The sequence below is a fragment of the Danio rerio genome, chromosome 24, assembly GCF_052040795.2.
Source record: "Danio rerio strain M-AB ecotype USA chromosome 24, GRCz13ab, whole genome shotgun sequence".
Lineage (NCBI taxonomy): Eukaryota > Metazoa > Chordata > Actinopteri > Cypriniformes > Danionidae > Danio > Danio rerio.
The window spans coordinates 22685594-22710546 of record NC_141044.1 but is presented as its reverse complement, the minus strand read 5'-3'; the positions used below and the strand labels follow the sequence as shown (position 1 = coordinate 22710546).

Here is a 24953-nt window from a genome sequence, read left to right as displayed (position 1 = left end):
AAAACTGAGGCCATGGAGCATCAGATCTACATTTACACTCCTGCTTTCCTACAAATTAATTTCAGGAATGCAAGGTGCTGTAAATCATGGTTCGACTCTAGACTAAAAAAAAGAAGAGATTTAGAGGCCGTTAACACAATGCTTTCAGCCAAAAACAGGAAACCTTTTTTGTGTGTTTTGCCTGTTTGTTTATAGAATGTCATCATTTTTTGGGCTGAAAGCACACATTTGAACACTGGCTAAAAAAAATGGAAGTTTTTAAAAATGCTGCCTTTGTCGTCTCTGTGTAAACACCTGAAAATGATGACATCATGCACATGCATAGTACATGTTTAGGGGAGTGTAGATTAAAGGTAGGCAAAAACAACATACACAACAATAGTAGATTATGTGGTATTGTTGTTGCACTTTTGTTTTTCTAACGCTTCATCAGCAAAGTAAGCATTTACTTTACATTACGACATCTTACAAACATTGCAAATTATACATACAAATAAGCACTGAGCTACTGACTGCATGTTGTCACTTCCATAAAGAGACTTTATGTTCTAATGAAGTTACAGCGTCAAACATGTACTTGAAAAGTAATGTACTGTAGCATTCTTGGCCATTTTCACAAATAAAGACACATCTTTTTCAAAACGCAAGCGAAAAAACATCCATTTTTGGCTACATCATTGTTATGTAAACTTATCCCAAGTTCTACTATATGAATATACGCACTGTATTATTGCAGTTTGCAGGCAATAGTGCATATACAGTGATCCTTCGCTATAATGAGGACCACTTTTCATGGCCGTTTTTTTTTTGTGCAATTTGACATGCTTTTTTTTCTACAGCGCATTTTATTCTGCATTCTGATTAGCGCATTGTGTTCTGTGTCCTGACTGGCTGTTGAACACTGTCAATCAATCTCCTCCATGCCGTGTCCACTGTACAGTAAAGAATGCACACAGCTTGCCAAATTTACATAAATCTTTAATCGCTAGCAGTGTGACTGAAGTGCTGTACTGTATGTTTGCATGTTTTCTCCCCACAATGTCGAAGAAAATGTTCTTCACCGTTAAAGGCACCTGTTGTAGCACCCAAAAGGCAGAGGAAGAACTTCTGGACATGCTAAAGGAAGGTAGAAGTTACGTGGCTGTAGGGCACCATTATGGAATAAATAAATGGTTTTGAACTTTGAGAGTTTTTAAACATGAGAGAAGTGTGAAAATAAAGCAATCTACTTCACAAATTTTTTTTAATTTTTAGAACGCAACTCCCACAAAAAATGAGGCACTATTGTATACTGAAACAAAGTAAGTAATTTTAGGCTAAAAAGGAATACATGTTTGATAAAAAATTATTTATTGGGACATTTTACCTTGTTTTACATCCTTCAATCTCTTTAAAAAAAAAAAAAAAAAAAAAAAAAAAACGTGTGTCTCACAAAAATGACAATTTTTTGTTGTTGTGGTAATTCCCAGAAATATATATATATGTTATATATGTCTCCTGTTTCCAAAATGCATCACAAACTGCTTGAGAAACTGTTCTACTATGATAATTGGTGATGAAAATAAATGATGTTAAATAAGATGTACTTGTGTTTACTAACTGTTTATTCAGTTAAATGTAAATTTTGAACTGTAGGTCTACATAAGCTTCAAACAGCGATTTTTGATTACCTCAATGTGACTAATGTCATAACTGAATTAAACAAAAATGAAATTAAGACATGGAGTATGCATATAGGAAATTTTTCGTGCGTTATTAAATTCCATAACACTTTCACCAGTCCTTACTCATTTGCATCTAATACCCCAATTTGTCAAGGGACATGAACAAAATGTTTGAGTTAAAGTGAAACTGCCGAACGTTCGAGGTTACTAAAGTAACCCTTCGTTCCCCGAGGAGGGGAACGGAAGCACTATAAGTGGATTTGATTGTAAAATCCACGCATTGGGAGGTTCGGTTCAGAAGCTACTCGTCTGAAAGAGTATTGAACGGGCCAATTAAGAATGATTTGGCAGCGCAAGCCTGCGCAGGTGAGCGGCATAAGCAATCAACTGAGTATATAAGCTCACCTGGCGCCAGCAGACGCTATCCTTTTTAAGCTGAAGAGACTTTTAACAGCTAAGGGACAGTCATTATGGCGACGGAGTATAGTGCTTCCGTTCCCCTCCTCGGGGAACGAAGGGTTACTTTAGTAACCTCGAACGTTCCCCTTCGGGGGGAACTCCAGCACCCAGGCCTGTAGGAACGAGGGGTCGCTCCAAGGGCTGAGGGCGCGGCGACACAGCGCAGTAACAGAGACTCGGTGTGCGCGCGCGTGCCATGCGCGTCTGGGGACTCGATCGTGATCAGCCAGTGCTGAAGTGGTCTCATATAGAATAATCTGAGCGGCATGAAGCGGATGCCATATGCCCCAGGAGCCTCTGAAATAGTTTCAGTGGGACCACTATTTTACTGTCGAGCTCTCTCAGACAGTACAGCATCAGCTGAGCGCGCTCTCCGGAGAGGCGCGCTGCCATGGTGACCGAGTCCAACTCCAGCCCGAGAGAAGAGATCCTCTGCACGAGGGCGAGTTTGCTCTTTTCTCGGTTGACCTGAAACCCCCACAGGTGGAAGTGCCAGAGCACTTTGTCTCTGTGCACAATCAATTGCTCCGAGAGAGGGCAAAAATCAGCCAGTCGTAAAGAAATCGAGTATGCAGATGCCCGCGAGCCGAAGGGGTGCTAAGGCACCCTCCGCGGGCTTGGTGAGGACCCGCGGAGACAGAGAGAGCCCGAAGGGGAGGGCTTTGTATTGCCAAGCTCGACCTTCAAACGCAAACCGCAGAAACTCGGTGGCGAGGAAGAGTGGAGACATGGAAATACGCATCTATCAGGTCTAATGCTGCAGACCAACCCAGAGGACGAACGCACCGGAGGATGCGCCTCTGCGTGAGCATTCTGAACTGCAGCCTGTGCAGACAGCGGTTCAAAACGCGCAGATCTAGGATTGGCCGTGACCCACCGCTCTTTTTGGGCACGATGAAGTGTGGGCTGTAAAACCCGCTCTCCATCTCGGCTGGAGGGAGCGGCTCGATTGCATCCTTCGCCAGGAGGACAGCAATCTCCTCTCGCAAGACAGGGGCAGACAGGGGGCTGACCCTGGTGAATACACACCCGCGACTTGGGGGGCCGTTTCGCGAACTGAATCGCATAGCCGAGTCTGATTGTGCGTATGAGCCACCGCGAAGAGCTGGCCCGCGCTAACCAGGCAGGCAGAGCTCCCGCTAATGGACTCATCGCTACAATCGCTGACGTACCAGCAGTGGGGCAGCGCGGAGTGGGTGTGCTGATCCGGGAAGCTTGCGGGTCCCACGGAAAAGCTGGAGGTGAGATATTTGCTCTCACTCCGAACCCGAGCTCCGGAGGGGAGGCTCGAGGGGTGGGAGAAAGGAGACCGTCCTCCCAGCGCTCGTGAGCCACTGGCGAAACGCACCGAATCTGCAAGCTAGAAAGCATAGCGTCCCAGACTGGCAGATTTCGGGCTGTCACATCTGGGGAAGTGAAAAGTGCCCTTTCATAATGTTTTCATGGCAGTAAAAAGTGCCGTTGGAAATGGGGCCCCGCCCTCCAGCGGGGAAAGAGCAAGTTCCCTCTTCTCCAGATTGCCTGTCCCAGGGACGCTTCGCGGTCCGTTGCCAGACTTAGCGGCGTTCTGGGCAGGGGGGCTGCCTGCTTCCGAGGTGCCCGACGCGCTCGCTTCGCCAGAGGCGTGTGCGGGGGCGGAGCAGCTCTCGTAGGCGGGCGCCTTCGGCGAGGAGCAGGTATGAATGGCACGGCGGGCGGAGCGGGCTACGGCCTGCCGATAGACATCACCCACCAACTGCTCTCTCACCGCCTTGAATTCCTGGGTGAATTCACAGACGGTGTCGCCGAACATGGCTTGGGATATGGGAAAGTCAAGAAAGCGGACTTTGTCGACTTCGCGCATATCAGCCAGGGGTGGCGCTCCTGGATCACTAATGTGGACATCGTCCTCCCCAACGCACACGCAGCGGACTCAGTAGTCCGAAGAGCTAAGTCGGCGGCGGTGCGAAGCTCGTAAGCCTGGATTGGACCCACCCTTGTGCAGCTCGGCCAGCGCCTGCGCTAGGTAGCGCTGGTAGGTGGCTATCGCATGCAAGGCGGAAGCAGCCTGGCCCGCAGCTATGTAAGCTCTAGCTCCGAGGGAGGTAGATAACTTACAGGCTTTGGATGAGAGACGAGGCGGACCCCGCCAAGAAGAGGCGCCGCGCGGATTTACCGCCATCGCGCACTCAACCTGAGGAATCGCCACATACCCCCTGGCTGTTCCACCGTCAAGAGTGGTTAGGGTGGAGGGACACGCAGCACGAGCAGAAAAAAGTGCTTTACAAGACCGCGTGAGCCTACTGTGCACCTCCGGGAAGAAGGGAACGCCCCTCTAGTCGGTCCGGCCGCGGAGCTGGGGGATAAACCATCTCCAACCCACGGCCGAAGCAGCCCGGGAAAGCACGGCTAACATGTCCGTTTCAGGATCCGTAGTGACAGCGCTCACCAGCCCGAAGGGGGCGAGCGGGTCTGGATATCATCGGACAATGAAAGCCCACCCTCCGACGCCGCGGTGGACGTCTGGTCTCCGGTGTCATCGGGCGTAAGGGCTACCATCTGTTAGACGGATCGCTTCCCCCGCCCGAAGCTTGGATGGAGCGCTTAGAGGAGCGGGAGGTCCGCGGGCCCGGGCCCGTGGGCGACGGATTATCTCTCGCTGAGACCCTCAGATCTGCCCGAGTGCCCGCTGCAGAGCAGGGGACAACTGGGGTGGTTCGCCCTTTTGCAAAGGCTAGCCGCGATCTTTACTGCGCAACAGTCATGGCATCGCAATGACGACATGAACTGCCCGCGAGCAGCGCATTAACATGCTGGACCCCCCAGACATGCAACGCAGTGCTCGTGCCCATCATCCGAGGACAGGAAACCACCGCATCCAGAAACGCACAGTCGGAGCGCCGTCCTGAAAAGGACGTGCTGCACGACTGTGTTGCTCTTTCTGTGAAGTTTGCAACTTTATACGCACCGCTCTGGAGGACCGGACCCAAAGAACGCCAGGCAAGGGAGAAACCCAACTCGACCGTCTGCCGCTGCGTGTACACACTCTGGACCGGGAGAATGCTCTCGTTCGCTCAGAATCGCTGGTCACAGCAGGAGGAACCCTCATCGACTCGATCAGAAAGTCTCTGAAGCGAAAAGGATAGCGTCTGCTGGCGCCAGGTGAGCTTATATACTCAGTTGATTGCTTATGCCGCTCACCTGCGCAGGCTTGCGCTGCCAATTCATTCTTAATTGGCCCGTTCAATACTCTTTCAGACGAGTAGCTTCTGAACCGAACCTCCCAATGCGTGGATTTTACAATCAAATCCACTTATAGTGCTGGAGTTCCCCCCGAAGGGGAACTGCAGTTAAAGTCAGTCTTTTGTCAGACGGCTCACCGGTCAAGTATACAGTCGAGCTAAAAAAATCAAGGTGAAAGTCATCATAGGTTGCATAGAAAAGATCCATCTCCCAGCCCGATTTTGAGAATAGATTAATGCCAATATTTTTTTTATTAATCGCAGAATAAAAGTCTCGTGTTAACGCAGCACGTTAACGGCAATAACGGCCCACCACTAATATATATGTTTATATATATATATATATATATATATATATATATATATATATATATATACACGCATACATACACTATTACCGTCATGTACTTTATTAGTTAACCTACTATGTTAGGTGTGCAAACCAACGTGACACAGTAGCTACGTTTTCATCCACCTTTTTTTATATGCATTTTGGATATGCGTGTAAAAAAACAGTTGATGGAAACGCCATGATGTGCATACATTTTGAAAATGCGCATAAGTGAGTAGTATAAACTTTTTATTTCATGAGAAAAGATGCGCATAAACTGCGAGGGAAACACTTTTACAAAACAAATTCAAGTATGCACATAAAAAAAATGATTTTGTTATTAATTGATCATATGATGATAAAAATATGTGTAAATGGACAAACCAGCAGGTTGAGCACACTGTAAAACATCTGAAATGTTTCGGTCATTTTAAAATGCCTTACCATTTAAATAGTAGTTTTATTATATTATTAATGACCTCCAGAATCAAGAGCGCCTGTGCTCCGTGTATAACAATTTGAAATGCCACAGTGCGTTCACTGCGTGTCAGGACTGCCTTCTGAGGTGCAAGTCATTTTTTTAATGAAAAAAAAGATTGACACAGCTTCTCCTACTGCAGCAAATTCAACTTTTAATGTTGATATTTGGCACTAGTTAATCAGGAAGTGACTATTTTTTTGCTTTGACTCTTAGAATGGAAGCGCTGCTTTATTCGCACAATTTTTATGCAATAATCCTTTTTTTTTTCAGCGATAACCAAGTTTATTCGCATTTTTGGATGAAAACATAGTTAGTGACAATGACAAAAATCATAAAAACAAAGCTTCTTTATTTTGGTTTCTTGTCAAGACAAGATCTAAAACAGATTTAAAACAGTAGAATTAAGCCAAAGGAAGGTTGTATAACTCCTTATTTTTATCCACAATCTTAGTTTCTCTTAGATTTCACTCCCCAGAGTATCTGACATATACCTCATTCAGCACATGTGTTAGGGCTTCCCCTAAAGTAATACACCTAAAACTTAGAACTTGTCAGTGGCAGGGAAGCGTTTTCTCTCATTAACTGCACGAAAGAGTTAAACGAAAACATTTATCAATTTTACGCACACCATAATATCAGTCATACATGTATAGCACAAATAATGTCCTGTTGATCACGTCCTGTTGATCACGTCCAGTGGCTATCATCCTTGAACTAATTCCCATCATTGTAAACTGCTTGCTGTTCTGTCTGTCCCGTTGCTCCATTTAGATGTTTCTCACTTTTTCTTTTGCAATCTGAAGCGCGTCAAACGCACAAAATACCCGATTCGCACCACAGGATGCCATCTTTGCATTGAGTTCACGTTTAAATCACCAGCACTTCATCCACATCTGCTTACTGCACAGGCTGCAAAACAATTCAGCCCCCCTTCTGTGTAATGTAATGATTGTGAGGCGCAGGTGAAGGCTGATTTATACTTCTGCGTCAAACGCCGGCGTATGCTACGGCGCTGACGCATAGCCCTTCGCCGTGGCCGTCGCTGACGTGCCCCTCTCAAAAATTGTAACTACACGTCGCAACGACGTGTAGTGCAAACTCTGTGATTGGTCGGCTTGGTAGCGCTGACTAGTCTGGGCGGGACAGAGAGCCGTGCGAATGGCGCGAGCTGGACGCGAGCTCAATGGAGCGATTGTTTACAAGTGTGAAGTCCCGTGAAGGAGCTCCTGATGAAAAGTTTTGTTTTGTGTTTACCTCATAGTTAAAGTTGTTGCACGTCCGCTGGTTCCTGCCTCAAACTGAGCGAGTTTGAGACACTTGTACATCCAGGAAGTGTTCAGGAAAGGCAAAACAGCAGAGAAGAAACTCGACACAGGAGAACATTTAAGCCTGGTTTATACTTCTGCGTCAAGTGACCGGCGCAACTCACGGCGCAGACATCGCGCGCAGCTGTGCATTTATACTTCTGCGCGCTGTCTCCGTTGGTCTGCATTAACACTTCCGAAACGCTAGTGGGCAGTGAGGTGTAAATGTTCCTCTGTGTCGAGTTTCTTCGCTTCTTTTTGCTATTCTGAACACTTCCTGGATGTACAAGTGACTCAAACTCGCTCATTTTGAGGCAGGAACCGGCAGACGTGCAACAACTTTAACCATGAGGTAAACAAAGAACAAAACTTTCCATCCGAAGCTTCACGGGACTCCACACTTGTAAACAATCGCTCGCGCCATTCGCGCAGGCTTTCGGTCCCGCCCAGACTCGTCGGCGCTAGCAAGCCGACCAATCACAGAGCTTGCGCTACGCGTTGTTGCGACGTGTAGTTACAATTTTTGAGAGGTGCACGTCAGTGACGGCGATGGCCACGGCGAAGGGCTATGCGTCAGCGCCGTAGCCTACGCCGGTGTTTGACGCAGAAGTATAAATCAGCCTTTACACCTCACTGCCCAATAGCGTTTTGGAAGTGTTAATGCAGACCGACAGAGACAGCGCGCAGAAGTATAAATGCACAGCTACGCTCGTTGCATGCGCCGTGGGTCACGCCGGTCACTTGACGCAGAAGTATAAACCAGGCTTGAGACGTCATTTTACGAAAGAGACTCAAATACATCACGTCATGTAAAACAAATTGCAAACTGAAATAATGTAATTTGATTATATGGTTTGAAATGGGATGTTTCATGAAGTTACTTAAATTTTTTTGCGATTATTTTGTGTTTAATTGAGAATTATGCAGGATCGCAAAAATGTTCTACTTTTTGTTGATTTTGCATTTGATTCAGCGATTGTGAAATTGAGAAAAACAATGAAGTACCAGGTGAGCTACTGAGCATGTTTGCAACACAAGAAAAGCCATTCATATGTAAATAAATATAAGGAGGAAATCCTAAAATATCTACCATGTGCTACAGTTGAAGTGTTTCAATGTGAAAGGAATTGTGCAAAGAACTATCTGGAAATGGGTCTTTATTATTTGATAATCTGTCTGCAATTATAATTTATGATTTTAGCTAAATATCTAAATAAATTGTAATAATGGTCTGTTTTTTTGTGTCAAACAACACACACTAAAAAGCAAAGGCACAACAATTTGATTGGCCCCTAGTGACTGGCTGCAATACTGGTGATTAACCCTGTCCCCTCCATCTACACCAATTGGACATGAGCCAAATTAATAACAAAAACAGTATAATAAGAAACATTATGTACTTTTTTATTTTACAGTTTATCATATTTCTCAATAAGCTTTGGCACAGAGTTGGTTGGAATTTCAATTTAGTTTAGTTTTTTTATTTTAATACTTTAGTAAATAATACTATAAGAATACAGTAAATAAACTGGATCAAAGTGCAATGACCCCGTGCTGAATCAAGCTCTCATCTCAGTCCTGGTGGGCTGTGATTAAGGATCCTGGCCAGTTTCCCGTTACCTTATGAGAGAGCATCTGCGCTGAGATATTCAGACATATGTGAAGGTCAATAATTATCCAGAGTTTAAGATGGAGGACAAGATGTTATTGAGGGTTTATTTAACATAAATGCATCAGATATTGATCTTACGGCTTCTAGAGATCCAATAACACACTATTTGGTTAGACATCTTTATATAGAAGCAAATCAAACATGCCTTAACAAAATAAGCAGGCACAGCTGTGAAAAGGCATATCACACATGCTTTCACAAGTCATTTATAACATGTTGTATAACGTGACGAACACAGTGTGAATCATGTGCCATGTGTGATAACACAAGAAGGGAAATTGACATATATAGAAGTGTTAAGGTGATAAAAATGGAATATAGAACAAGATGTTTAATTATTTCTATTATGAAATGTGATAATCAAGTACCTGTGTATATGCTGGCATTGGAGGCAGGGATTCCAAACTGCGACTCGATGAATTTGGGGATGAAGGTGATGAAGGCAGTGACAATGGCGCTCTCGGCAGTGTAGGACAGACTCACGAACAGGAAGGTCATGTTGCTGAGGATTCTTATTGCAGCCTTGGGGAGATCTGGCCAATAAAACAGAAACAAACCTATAAGCTCATATACACTAGCTATGGATTATCTTGAGATTTAATAAAAACTCAAAATGATAAATGATAAAAGATATAAAGACTTAAATACATAGCAATACTAAACAATAGACTTTAATTTTTTAAATTTGACTATAGATTACATTTAAATAATTTGTAATTAAATGATTAATTTCATGTGACTTTTGGGTGATAACTAAGAAAAACATGCCAGGGAACATCATGAAACTAGAATCAAATTTACTTCTGATGTTCTTTACTCAGAAATATAAAACCTAATTTAATGAAATTACGATATGAGTATTCCAACTTTAACCAAACAGCTTCACAGGACTGTAGTTCTTTCTCTCATTACATTTGTCAAAGGCTAGTTTTTTGTCAGAATTTATATATTTCTTTGATTTAAATCATAATTACAGTTAAAGTCAGAATAATTGGCCCTCTTGAATTATTAGCCCCCCTGTATATTTGTTCCCCCAATTTCTGCTGAACGAAAATATTTTTTTTCAACAGATTTCTTAACATATCTTTTATCTTTGCAATAATGTCAGTACATAATGTTTTTCTAGATATTTATCAAGATACTAGTATTCCTATTAAAGGGCAATTTAAAGGTTTAACTAGATTAATTAGGCAATTTAGGGTAATTACGCAAATTATTGTATAATGATGGTTTGTACTGTAGACAATCGAAAAAAAAATAGTTTAAGGGGGCTAATAATATTGACCTTGAACTGGTATTGAAAAAAGTAAATCTGCTTTCATTCTAGCTAAAATAAAACAAATAAGACTTTTTCTAGAAGAAAAATATTGATCCTCCGCACACAGGCATGCACTGCTGAATACACGCACATCTGAGCTCCAGGCAGTCAGCGGGTGCTTTGAGGACAAAACCCCAGAGAGCAGTGCACATCGGACAGTTCATCAAGGATGTACCACTGTATCACATCTCACTTTAGTTGTTAACCATGAACCATTTATCTTGTCACTATCCAACGACTGTTTAATCTATCAGGTAACGTGTCACAGTGTCAGTACACTGCTTCAATCTTTTGCTTTCACGCTTGTAGTAATTTTGGCGAAAACCTTAGATACTGTTGGTTGGTTCTTATTGGTTGTGCACCTTTTTTACCAACCAAGTTTGTCAATGCCATTATAACGACAGAGATCACTCTGCCTATTCATGCCAGAGTCCTGTGGAAAAGATGATGGACAGGTGGTAAATTGTGGGTAACTTAACTTTATTTATTTATGATTTGGTTATGGGTAAAACAAAGACCACCGCCACCTATGACTGAGGCCATTGTCCATCACAATATTTTACATTAGACATCGTACAATGATAAATTGGTCTACATCGCCCAACCCTAGTATACATACTTTTTTTTTTTTTTTAAAGCATACCCTTTCTTAAAAATAAAAAAAAATGAAAAAGGTTTTAAAGGTTTTAAGAACTATAATAAACTAAATGCATGTACAACAGTCTGACCAGGTCAGCGTCCTCAGTAGTAAATACATGGAGAACTTTTAAACAAATGTTTTTGTTTTATTAAATTCAATTCAACTAATCTTTATTTCTATAGTGATTTTACAATGTAGATTGTGTCAAAGCAGCTTCACATAGAAGATTATAGTAAACTGAAACATTGTCAGTCCAGTTTTCCAATTTTATTGTTATTATTTTAAGGGTAAATAGTTAAACCATTATGATAAATAGAGTTAAAAATTACATTTTTAAATATTTTTTTTATTGAGATACATTGTTGGTGATTGGATAGATGGTAGCTATACATGAACAAAGGAAAATTAAGACCTGTTTACAAAAGTTAAGACCTACAACCCAATATTTCAGTAAATTAAAGACTTTTTAAGGCCTAAAATTTTGTTTTTGAGATTTATGACATTAAGACACTTTAAGATCCCGCGGATACCCTGTATGACACTCATAATTAACAAGATAAAAATACAGTATACATGGCATGCTTATGGTCACAGAAATGAGCCGCTTTCTATGACCCATCAGCTCTAAAAGCATTCATAATCCATACTAGCAGATGTTTGCGGTTCTAATAAGGTAAGGCCAGCTAAACCTAAACATGGTGTCTCCTCAACTCTTCTGGATTCACTAGCTAATCCCTTTAATCCTATTGGTTTTATCCAAGTGCTTCATCATGGCCAACAAAGGCAACTCTTAATTAGCAGGTTATCGCTGCTGCACGGTTTCCATGGTGATCAGCTATAATCAAACTTTAATTTGCAGCCGCATCTTGAACTCTTATCCCTCAGAGCCTCTTTGGGACAGACAGGAGTCAGTACAAAGCAATCAGATTAAATGCTTCACCAAGCAATGAATAATACAGCTTGTCTTGTATCCACATAAAAGTCTGAGAAACTACTCTACCCCATTGTAAGCCTAGTAGAACAGTATGTTGAAAGCCTAGTTATGCGAACACATGCGGGCCGAGAGGAATGGAAGTAGGTTACAGTGGGTTTATAGAACAAGGCTTGTCTGGGTTGTAGTCACTTGTATGCATTTGTCAAAGCAGGACAAAAGTCTCTCCGGGCAAATAATAATTGGCAACAGTTTAGATACAGAAGAGTTGCGATAAGAAAAGTTAAAAAGTTTGGGCTTGTTTTTTTTTTTTTTGAATATGTGTTTAAAAGTTTATTTTTCTCACAAAAGCTGGATTTATTTAAATAAATAAATACACTAAAACGTGTGATTTTGTACATTTTAAAATATGATTTATTCTTTTGATGACAAAGCTACATTTTCAGCTTCAATACTCCAGTCTGCAGTGTGCCTTCAAAAAACCCTTGTAATACGTTTATTAGGTGCAAAATAAATTTTTCTTACTGTCAGGGCTGAAAACAGTTAAGCTCCTTAAAAACAGATGAAAACAGTTAAACTCCTTAAATTTGTGATGCATTTTTTTAGAATTCTGTAATAAATTTAGTTTGTGCTACAAAAATATTCGTCTGTACCATTTTGGTTTTTGAGATAATAAAATAATATTTGTAGGTCACGTAGCCCCAATGTTGTGTAATAATTTAAAATCTATTTCCTTCACCTTATTAGCTAGTAAGGGTGAATTTGAAATTAGGATCGTGTCAGGTGGCCTATGGACAAAGTTGGGTGTAACGTGTTACAAAGTAACGTGCTTCTGTATTCTGATTACATTTTGAGGAATGCAGTAATGTAACAAATTACATTTTCAAGAGTTCACACTTAGCTGATGATCAATAAGCGTAATTGTCATGCTGTCCCAGGAGAGAGCCCTGAGCTCGTAATATCCTCGAGCCCGGGGTTCCCTCTCATTAGAAGGGCAAGAGGGGTGTTCGAGCTCAGGTAGGTCTCGAGAACTCCCCTGCTTGTCAGCGTGTGGGAAGTGTATACTCAGGTTTATCTTAAATGTTAATTTGGATTAGTCGATTAGCGAACATGGGGAGAACATGCAACTCCGCACAGAAATGGCGACCAGCCCAGTAAGAGGCTAGACCAGCTACGTTCTTGCTGTGTGGAGACAGTGCTAGCCACTGGGCCGCAGTCCTGCTCTATTGGAAAAAAAGGGGGAAAGTAGGGGTGGAAGGGGGGGAACTTCAAAATGAAGATAACTTGAGTGAAAAGCTCTGGTTATTTATAATGCGTCCGTAATTATCTGATTGGGCAGATTACGGATCTAATGTGGTGCCAGCCATGTTGATCATAAGCACGTGATCCTCTCGAAATTAGTAAAACCGCACTTGAATTTGTGTAATTTGATTACAGTCACTAAAGTCAATGTAATTGTGTTACTTACATTAAAAATATAGTTATTAGAATAAAAAATACTTCTTTTAAATCACGTTTTCCGTTGCAATGTCAGTTAATAAGTACTTTGATTTCATTGAGCGTAAAAACTAAAATATTGCGGTGAAATGCAGTCTACGTCCAGTCTCTTAAGAACTTTCAACTGTTTTTAACTTAAGCAGCAACTTGTCCAAGCACTTGAACAGAAAGCATGCTATGACAAAACTCGTAACCAAGGAGAACAAAAACACGGCGGCCCAAAATTAGATTTTTATGCTTGATTGGGGCAGTTCACACATCCCATCTTTTGCACACTCGCATTTCTTAGGCACACCAGTTTAAACCAAGTATCACATGGACAAAAACTGACCGATCAGCTATATACTTTGTAAGGAGTATATACATTTTGGTAGACTAATTACCTTTGACAAACACAGAACACCCAAACACAGCAGTGCTTGTCAATACTATGGATGTTAGTGGTTACAGGTATCCAGTTTTCTTCATGTCTTCTTTTGAAGAAAAAAAAAATAAATAAAAAAAATAAATAAATAAAAAGACAAAACGGGTTTGGAACAAGTGAATGATGAGAGAATTTTGAGAGTGTTTTGAGAATGAGAGACTCTTTAAGTCTTTTGAATATGTCAAGCTGATGTGATCAACCAATTGTCATGTTTTTTAGTAAATATTAAATTACTGAAAGAGATGCAGTTTATTTTGTATTTTTATAGGTATATTTTATTTGTTTTAAAAGTAACTTTGAAGTAATTAGTAATTTGATTACTTTTTACATTAAGTAATTAGTAATTTAATGAGATTACAATTTTCCAGTAGTAATCATTAATTTGTAATCTATTACGGTTTAAAAGTAACTTATACCCAACACTGCCCATGGGTAACATTTCATATGTAATATTTTAATAACAGAACTGCACCAATAGAACATTTACCAGGACAAACAAACACAAATGAAGCACAAACAAACAATGTTATTTTGGATACATTTGGAGCATGTGATTGGGTTGATGGTGTCATTTCAATGTTTAATATTTTAATAACAGAAACAGCACAAAAAGATCTTTCACCAACACAAACAGCACAATACAAAGCACAAAATAACATTTGGGGTGAATTTGAAACATGGGGGAGCTGAATGACCTACAAATTATTTTAATATCTAAAAAAACAAAACAGCACAAACAAATATTTTTGCAGCACAAAACTAACACTAACGAATGAGATTATTGTGCCAATGTTTTGTGTTGGGTGGGCGGCTTCAAGGAGGCAAGACTTCCTGAAGTCATTACCAATCTTTGTTATGACAGTTTGATGCATTGTACAAAAAAAAAAAAAAAAAAAAAACTTTATACTTTATATTTGTTTATTTGAAGCTCACCAATCTTAACTTTATTTCCATTTATCCACATTTACATCTACTCCCAATAGTGTCTTTATTACTTACAGTTTATTTAGAATGTGACTTCAATTATTATTATTTTTAAAATGCGTCTTTTAATAAGCCATTTTAATTTAGAAGGCAGAAATCAGTTTCTATCACTTTAAATAACATATTCCCACTACACTCTCGCATTCTAGCGTCGGGACTATGTTTAGAACTGTTGAAAATTAAAAGGTGATAATGTTGTAATAATGTTCATTACTTCATTAAAGAGCTTAATGCATCATCAAAAGCAATAGGTAAAAATGATGTATTGCTTATATATGCCTAATGATTTTCAAAGTGGCAGTTTAAAGTATTCATTAGAGTTCAACTGGAAAGAAAAAGTAATGAGGATGGACAGATGGATGGCTTGAATGTGTGTATATTAACAGCAAATTTCACTTGACTTCAAACCATTCCTTTAAGTTTCAGAAACAGCTTCCCAGCAGTAGTGTAACTGTGGGTTTGTTAAAGTGGTTACAAAGTGGTTTGTTAAAGTAAAGTGGACTCTTAATAGTGATGAGGATGGCGGAATTGTCACTAAGGCTCTTCCCATATGAATAATGAAAAAACAACTTCAGCTTTCTTACACGCTCTTCATTTATAACTTTTTAAGCTTTATCATCAATCTACAATTCCACATCAGCAGCATCACTTGAAAATCTCCTGACAGTGGTGGTCAGCAGCACTGTTTAATTAAATGAGCCTAATGGTTAAATATCTCAGCTGATAAGTGGAAAATTGCAAACCTTGTCTCTGTTTAGGACACTAAACCCCAAGAGTACAATCTTTATAATAACTGCTCTGTAAGATGCTTTGAACAAAAGCATCAGCTAAATGACAATTCACAGCCTTACATCACGCAATCCACCCAAAATGAGTGGGCAAAAAAGAATTTTCACTGGACAAAGGCCTCTCAATATGATGACTGAAGCTCTAATCTCTGCTAATCTCATGTTTCTCAGAATGTGTTGAGGACAAAAATAGATAACACTTCAATATGTATATGCAAGCTTCCTGTCGCGTGCATCATCACATGACCTCTATCACACACACACGCACCTTTGATGTCTCTCCCAAAGCCCATGGAGGAAGCCACAGTCTGGCCTTTGCTGTTGGATTTCTCTTTCAGGACATCATCGTCATCATTGGATGCACTGTCCGCCGCATGCTTTTTCTTCTTCTTCTTGTGACGTGGGGGCAATTTTTTGGGGAATGTGAACATGGGAAAGATGACCAACAGCATGGCGAAAGCACACAGAAGGAAACCACTCCACCTATAAGTACAGTGTTATGCGTTAATAATTATTACTCTTTCATTTTTTTTCAAAAGATTGAGGTTAGATTAAAAAAAAGGTGCTATTTTAGTTATTGCTTCATAGGTTGGAATGAAGCTACACATGCTCTAATGCTCTTCACACTTTGATCAACCCTGGATTATCACCATTTTAAATACCACTTTTAACTCTGGGTAAAAGAACATTTGACACTTCTAAAACTAAAAGCAGTATTAACTAAAATTATTATTTATTAATTATTAATTAAATTATTTTTATCTGAGTTATGAACTGCTGCTTTGGAGCAGGGTTAATGTTTTTTGCACCACTGATCCGCGTTGCAATGTGCAGTGTGAAATGATGTACAGTTAAAGGGGCCATACAAGGTAAACTGAATTTACCTAGGAGTTTACCTTAGAGTTCAGTATTTCAAAATGGCATACCGTGAGTTTTCTTGTTCTTCCATGTGTGTTTTTAATGCAGCAATAGACACATGTATGTTTGTAATGAGGCAGCAAACACATGTACACTGTTGAAAAAGTGTTTAATGCATATTTATGCATCGAGTCATATCACTCTGCTCTAACTATGATTTTTTTCTGGAGTTAAATAAAATTTCTGCCTCAGATATGTTAAAACCACAAAATACAACTATAAATACTAGGGGTGTGACAAGATCTTGTGAGACCTCACTGAAGTGAAAAGTTGTCTGATGAGATGTGATGTTATGATGGAGTGTGAGGTTGAATTTAGCACTGAAGATTGAAGACAGGATTGGATTTGAACCGCAAATCAAGTGCTCTGCACCAGGCCTGGCGCTACGGGGGGGGCAAAGGGTGGCATTGCCCCCTCAGAAAGAGTTTGTGCCCCCCCAGTTTTCATAAGGGATTGTTCACTCAAACTAAAAATTCTTTCTGTCATTAATTATTAACACTCCCGTCGTTCCAACCTTCAGAACACACATTTAAATATTTTAAAATATATGACATAGCAATTGAATTATGAAAATGGTGAGATTAAAGCTAGTCCTATAGTCCAGAGATCCGGTCCCCGCGTCAGGTCTGGTGCGCCCGTAAATAGCCTTTAAAACGAGCACACGGCGATGGAGGCGCACTCAACTCACAAGGGAGAAAAGTGGGTGACATGATAGGAGCAGCTTAATTCATTACATGTTTTGGTTAACTAATTATTTAAACACAACTCTCTTGAGCTCTAAAAGGAAAAACACATAAGAAATTTACTGTTAAATTAATTTTAGCAGAGACGCAACTGCCAGTCATTTATTAGTTATTCGGGAAGATCATGTAGCCTAATAAAAATGTTTTAATAAAAATAAATAGTTTACTGCACAGTCCCACATTAGGCTAAACTATAAATAATATTTTAATTTAGTTATTAATATTATTACAATTAAGCTAAAATTGACAAAACGCAGAACCCTTGAAAGTTCGCTTTCATTTTGCTAAAAAGCGCACTTTTACAGTTGTGTAGAGAAACATCCCATTATGCAGCAGCAGTCAAGGTATAACACATAATAAATGCCTTTTGGGTTTAAAGATGATCGGCCTGCGAAGTCAAGTTTGCAGTGTTATAAATGGAATAGGCATAGTGCTTAAGTGGATTTACCGCGGATCAACCGAGAAACCTCGTGCGCTGCAGGTAGGCTGAATGAAATCTTTTAAAGATATGTAATTTAGGCTATACTACTATTTGCTCAAGCAAAATTAAACAACATAAAATATATTGTAGATCTATTTTAAGAGCTAAAATACAACATATCGAGTTTGTTTTGACTTGTAACTCAGGGCCCTAAAATGAAAATAACCTGAAAACAAGCTATTAAAAAAAGGCTTAATAAAAAAAATAATTAATAAATAAAATGACGGGTAGGCCTAGTAACCTTATGATTTATGATGGTTTACAATATCACGAAAAAAGCACACTTATGATAGCCTAAGATAAATCTTTGTTTTTACATTTAAAATGATTAAAAAAAAAGTTTTTGAGTTGCGTGTTAACCGTGCCAAAATTTAACCAGTTTTCATGGTAATAACTGTGAATTTTAGTATCTTTTTTAGGTATTTTTCTGGCTACACTAATGCCTTAAAATGTAACTAAGTAATTGTTTTAAATGACATTAAATTGTAACATTTTGCTTTTCCCTAAAAATGATGTTGGTTGGATAATAGGCTACGTGAAGCGGGATGACTCGGTTAAGCTGATTTCACTATATTTATTTACCGGTTACGAATAGTCTGATCGTGGGTCAGCTTGCATGTGTGGGCATAATTTGACGTCTTTACCTAAAACTTTAAACATTCATATGTCTGTTATTTGAAATAAAACGGAAATAAGGAGAATAACATATGACTTAAAGCACTCGTTTGGCACTGAAGCCGATCCGTCTGCATTAATAAGCGGTATGCATTACTATCGTTAATAAAATTCGTAATAGCGAAACTGCATATTGTTATTACTATTAAAACGTAGCCTATATTACTGCCTTAGGTCAGGAACTTAGGCAGTAATGCAAAGTAATAATAAATGTGAATAAATAGCCTAAATGAAAGAAACAAGAGACCAAAATCAGTCACCAGGTCTAGTGCCCCCCTATGGATTTAAAGTGCCCCCTCAGTTTTGACTTCCTGGCGCCGGGCCTGCTCTGCACACACCTGGGAACCCTGGCTGCCTCTGTGTTGGAGTTCAAATGTTGCTGTGTCCAAAAGCAAAGGCTGCTACAACTGCAGCCACACAAATTAACCATGTGACGGAATAACACTTTAGATTTGCTTAAAGTCATAATCGTCATAAACACAAATTAAGAAGTGAATTATTTTAGTCACATTGCTGAAGTGCAGTAAAGACATGTAAGCTCGGTAATCCAACTATTACCATCATGTAATATTTTTTATTTAACATATTAAAATTTTTTTTGCCACATTTTGCGACAGGATAAGCCATACACACACGACAGTTTGACACTATTCTCTGCACCTAGTCAGTAAAGCACCACAGACACACACATCTCCTCAAAGTGCACGCACACACCAGTCATCAGTCATCATTTATGCCATCCGAATAAAACAAAACAGAAGTTTTCTTTTCATTTGGCATTAAGTATCAAACTCCATTAAAACCGCTCTCTCCTACCAGTCCATACTCGCATCCAATAGCTCAGAGGTTTTCCAGTCAATAGAGTTTATAACTAAGTATTTTGCAGTGTTTGCATGTCATTTATGGCATAATTCATTAAAATAGAAGTAAAATAACATTTATTACAAGTTTATTTAAAAAAAAAGCACCTAAATTGTTTTGCTGTTTGTGATTTTCTTTTATTTGAATAAAAATTGTCCATTCATATATATTTCTATATTAGCAAATATTTTGCTAATATTTTTAATTATATATAAACACTATTTTCCATTCATATATTAGCAAAATATTTAGCACTTTTGCATTTTTTTTTTCAGTTGAATAAAAGACTTTTAAGTTTTCCCTTTATATATTTTATCGTTAAGGATTCCAAAAAAATGTATAAAAATCTTGTCTCATTCTCATCAACCCAATCTTGTGTCTCATATTGTCACACCCCTACTAAATACATGTCTGAATATCTCTTTTGTTGGGTATAATTACAATTTAGTCTACATTTCAAATATTAGTTTATAACAAATAACTCAGGAGCAGTTATGGACAGATAGCTCATTTGCTCCAAAATTGAACTTCTCTCTTAACTTGAAACAAAAGTCAAAAGCATCTATTAATTTTGTAAGAAAAAAAATAATAATAATAAAATAAAATAAAAAGTTTCATTATTTTGCACGTGTATTTCAGAGTACATCACATTGAGTGAGCATTACAGACATGCAGAGAATCATATAGAGAGCTCAGGCAGAGGCACAAGAGCAGAGCTCATTAATATTCACAATCCTTCCAAATAAGGTAAAAGCAGAGCTTTTCATTATAAGGGCAATTGCCGGGTTTCTAAATAGGCTTGTCTACAATTTCTGAAGAATTTTTGGACCTATCCAAGTCATATAGATTTTATGTAAATATCACAGAACTATTTCAACATAATGCATTCCATCACACTTTTATAAAGAATACTTTTTCAGATATAAAAAGTACCACACTTAGCTTTTCAAAACATACTCCTAAAAATACAGGCATTCATTTCATCTTTTAAGGGGAAAATATGTCAAATTTTAGCAACAAATATGACAATTATACTGAAGAAGAAATTACTTTAAAATCTCCATTCAAGGAAAAAAATTACAGTATTCTGCAATAAATAAGGATGCATAACATTAGTGCCTTTATATAAAGAGATTCATCCAATCAATGACACCACAAATGACAATGTTAACTCATAGCTTGGGAATGAACACTGTGAAATGCGATTATACATTAACCCTTTGTGAATTATGAGAAACATGTAAAACATGATCCAAGATAACCCATGATTTAGTTTACCTTGTTTAGAATGACCAAGGTTATTCTAATGCAAGAACAGCACTTACCAGTTGCCAACAAAGCGTGGATCACTTTGCTCAATGTTGACGATGGTTTTGGGATCCACATAGAAGCCGATGAGAACGCCTCCAAGCAGGTACCCCGCAGCCGGCCCCAAAGCCCCCATCACATACATAATAGCTGAAACACACACAGACAACCACGTTACACAACAACACCCACATGATAACTTTTTTCATAACACGGCAGGTCAGATTAGGCCGTTAATATTCTTCCCACTTTTAGTGACACTCTTGACTCATTGGACCACTGAGTCAGACACACAGAGATGATGAACAGTGTGATGGGCTAATCATTAATAGTGCATCATGCTTTCACTCAGTAGAGGAACATTCTGTATTAGTAGTGTTTTTTTTCTAATGGACATACAGTACAGTTCTGTTTATACACCTGAAATGAAACATATTACATAGGGGAGATGGCACAAGTGGTGAAAAAAAAGTAAGAGTAATACAGAAGATTCTTTGTAGTGAATAAAAAATATATTCAGTACTGTATGCAGACTGTAATCCAATTAAAACCCAAATACATTTGTTCTGAAAACAAATTAGTTTTCAAAACCCATATGATGTTTCATTTTTAGAAGGTACAATAATATAAAATTCCACATGTATTCCAACAAATTCATTTAATGTGATTTCTCATATGAGATAGACACAGTCTGTTCTTATTAGTATATCTGAAACATGCATGCTACCAACCAATGTATTCCAAGACTCCCAACAGGACCAAACAAGTTCTGTTAGGCGAATACAAAAACATACTGTCCGATTAATGAAACACAACTGATTCCCAACAAATGGCTTTTATGAGCCACTAGTTGTTCTGTCTTACTCTTACTCCCAGGGCCGTTTATATTGAAGTTGATATTTAGCCACACCATGTTGGCGTTTCATAACATGTAATTTTTACGAGGTGGGTCATAAGCCCAACGTTCAACCCCAAATCTGAAGGACCAGGACATACACACATACACTACAGACAATTTAGCCTACCCCATTTATCTATAGCGCATGTCTTTGGACTTGTAGGGGCAACCGAAGAAAACCCACGCGAACGCGGGAGGAACATGCAAACGCCACACAGAAATGCCACCTGACACTGCAGGGGCTCGAATAAGCTGTGAGGTGACAGTAAGGCTGCACGAATAATTGAAAAAAGATTGCAATCTCGATTCGACCCCCACACGGTCTTAATTCAGCATTTTTCTGATTCAGCCAATTATATTTTTAAGGTCAGAAGAGAAGCGTAAAGGCGGTCACACAAGCTTTTCAAATTGTTTTATTCACGTTGCTCAGCAAAGTGGACATCTCAATAAGATGTTGAAAAAGTCACTTACTGTATTAATAAAGTATATTTCACCCAAATATGTAATTTCTGTCTTCATATAATGATGTATTCGAGGCCACGAATCACACGTGAGCTGACAGTGAGCTGTGTGTACCACGGGGAGGATGTACGTGAATGATGTCCACTTTAGTGAACAAAACCTGCATAGGCTGTGAATAAAGCTGTAAATAACGCTGTAATAACCATGCTGGGTGACGCGGTGGCGCAGTGGGGAGCGATGTCGCCTCACAGCAAAAAGGTCGCTGGTTCAAGCCTCGAATGGGGCATTTGGTATGTTTGTGTGGAGTTCACATGTTCTCCCCATTTTTGTGGAGTTTTCTCCAGTTGCCAGTCCAAAGACATGTGGTACAAGTGTGAATCAAAATGTATAGGTGTTTCCCAGTGATGTGTTGCAGCTGGAAGGGCAACCGCTGCGTAAAACATATGCTGGATAAGTTGGCGTTTCATTCTGCTGTGGCGACCCCAGATTAATAAAGGAACTAAGCTGCAAGGAAAATGAATGAATGAATAATCGTGCCGCCCACTAGTTTTTCTTACAAAAAATATACACTCTGTGATTTAACTAGCTAATCCAGCTGACAGAAATCACCCATGAAGCAGTTCAACCAAGCTTATCAGATGCAGGCAGTGAAAAGAAACTCAATATAACTGACTCGCATAGAAGAAATCCTAAGCTGATTCTTATTAGCAAAGAATGTATTTAATTCACTGACATGATATGTTGTACTTCAGGCTCATGAGAAATCTGCAGACAACATAAAGAGACATTATGTGTATTATTATGAGCATTATATTTTGTCTTCTTTGGGAAGGAGGCGGGTACTGCATTCTACAGGGAGTGAACATTTAGAATTTAACTTATGCAAGAGTTTTTTTTTTTTTTTCAGCCAACGTTGACGTGACCTTCAAACTGGTTTTTCTATAAGAGTTTTAAAAAAAGTTATTGTTTTTAAGCAATAGGTTGAATGTTTTTCTAGATATTTAACTAATAAAATATATGTTAAAAACTTTGATCTATCACTAGCATAAAAAAAAGAATAAGAATAAAAATATGCACACTAACACTAAATCATAATGTGCAAAACTTGCTGGTTTATAAAACATGCTAAAAGCTTGTTTAAACAAATGTTAGCCATTTTATCAAACTATCACATCAACATTATAAAACATGTTCACGAAACACGAAAACACATTTTTTGAGCTGTTGACAGTCGTATATGTGTCCCACACTGCTATAAACACTATTAGGACACCTATATTTCACTAAAATGTGTAAATTGGTTGTCTTGCGTTATTTCAAGCAAATTCGTACTTCCGGTTTGAAACAAATTTTTGAAGCTGCATCACGGTCATGAGAGAATAGCGTGTATTCCAGCGTGCAGACTGGACGTCTGTACCAGAGTGTGTCTTATTACGTCCCAGAGTGTGCTGCATTAATGCATGAGTAAGGCTTGGTTCAAACCAATCAGCGTGCTCTATTGTGCAACTTCATTAATATTCATTACTGTCACAGTGTTTTGACGACAGAGACACCAAAACAAGCGTGAAGTGTTGCTTTTATAGTTTGCTGCAGTTAAGTTTTGTTTTCATTTTCTCTCTGTGAGAGATCAGCTAGAGTCACGCGTGGATTACAGTGTACGCGACGCTCGACAACAATAACTTGCGTGTCTAAGGAGGAACATTGTTTACCTGAGAGCTGTTCTCATCTGCAAACGCTGAGATCCGGATTCGCTTGTAGTCTTCTCTTAATAAAGACGCGGCTCTAGTTGCTGGTGATTGTCCTGTCTCTATGCAGATTTGGTAAATGAGCGACCAGTGCTCTTTGTTTATTCAGTTTGTTCGTATCGAGCTAACTATTGCACTAAGTGCAAACATGTTAGCACCACAACCAAACTTTAACCTCGTGTAGGATTTTCACCGCATTTTGTGACCGGAATAACATACGCAGCTTTCTGACACTACCTGCCGTGTGCATCTAAGTTTCCGGGAAATGATGAGGGTTTTTTTCTCTCATTCGCCGAGCGGTATCAAACACTGCATGAAAAATACACGCTAAGAGCAGTTCCTCAAATCAAATATCTCGTTTGTTGCGAGGGGCATAAATTAATTCCCTGAATGAAAGAGCCAAACTGCAGTTAAAGTCCACCATTTAATAATCTGGCAAATAATTAGACTACAGATGTCCATGTAAACACAGTCACTTCCTCCCCTGTGTGTGTGTGTGTGTGTGTGTGTGTGTGTGTGTGTGTGTGTGTGTGTGTGTGTGTGTGTTTTGACTCTGAAACTCAGCGCGTGCCCAAATAGACACTCCCACACCATCCCTCTTTAGTTCCTCCAACACTCCCCCCTAAACAGAGTTGGATACGCCCACTTTTCTGACTTTTTCCAAAGTAGCGGTGAAAACACCCAGCCGAAACGAGGGGGTTTCATGGCCCTTTAAAATCTTTAATTTTTAAGCGTTCAAACTTCTGACCTTCAAAGCTGAAGACCTTAAATGCTTTCAAACGTTCTGATCACCAAGCCACCAATAAAATAAATCAACTTTGTTTGCATCTTGTTGGCAACAGTTGTTTATAGAAAGGAATCAACAGATGTTTAGTATTGTCGTGTCATACATTAAAACATCAAGAAAATAAGCTGCGTAGTATTTTTCCTGTCAGACCTCATTAGTGATTTTATTTAGTAACTAAACAAGATTAGCTAACAGTTTTGTAGATTCAGCCTTCATCCGTTTAGGTAGATTGTAGTCGCACGACTGGAAATAGCCAACGGGTGATAATGTAAATGACTGTTCAGTGCACTGACTTACTTTAAAACACTTTAGCTGCATTTGCCTATCCTCAATATAGACAAGTGCATATGCAAGGCTTGAT

General features: G+C 39.3%; 1 protein-coding gene across 1 annotated transcript in view; it reads right to left on the bottom strand.

The window, feature by feature from the left end:
- The window catches only part of LOC556735 (solute carrier organic anion transporter family member 5A1), a 102360-nt gene that overhangs the window by 16942 nt on the left and 60465 nt on the right, over positions 1-24953 (bottom strand). Inside the window, exons 3-5 of the mRNA XM_087309463.1 lie at positions 20718-20850; positions 15983-16197; positions 9501-9665 (exon numbers count right to left, since the gene is read on the bottom strand). Of these exons, the coding sequence (XP_087165589.1) occupies positions 9501-9665; positions 15983-16197; positions 20718-20850 (513 nt within the window). The remainder of the gene's footprint in view (positions 1-9500; positions 9666-15982; positions 16198-20717; positions 20851-24953) is intronic.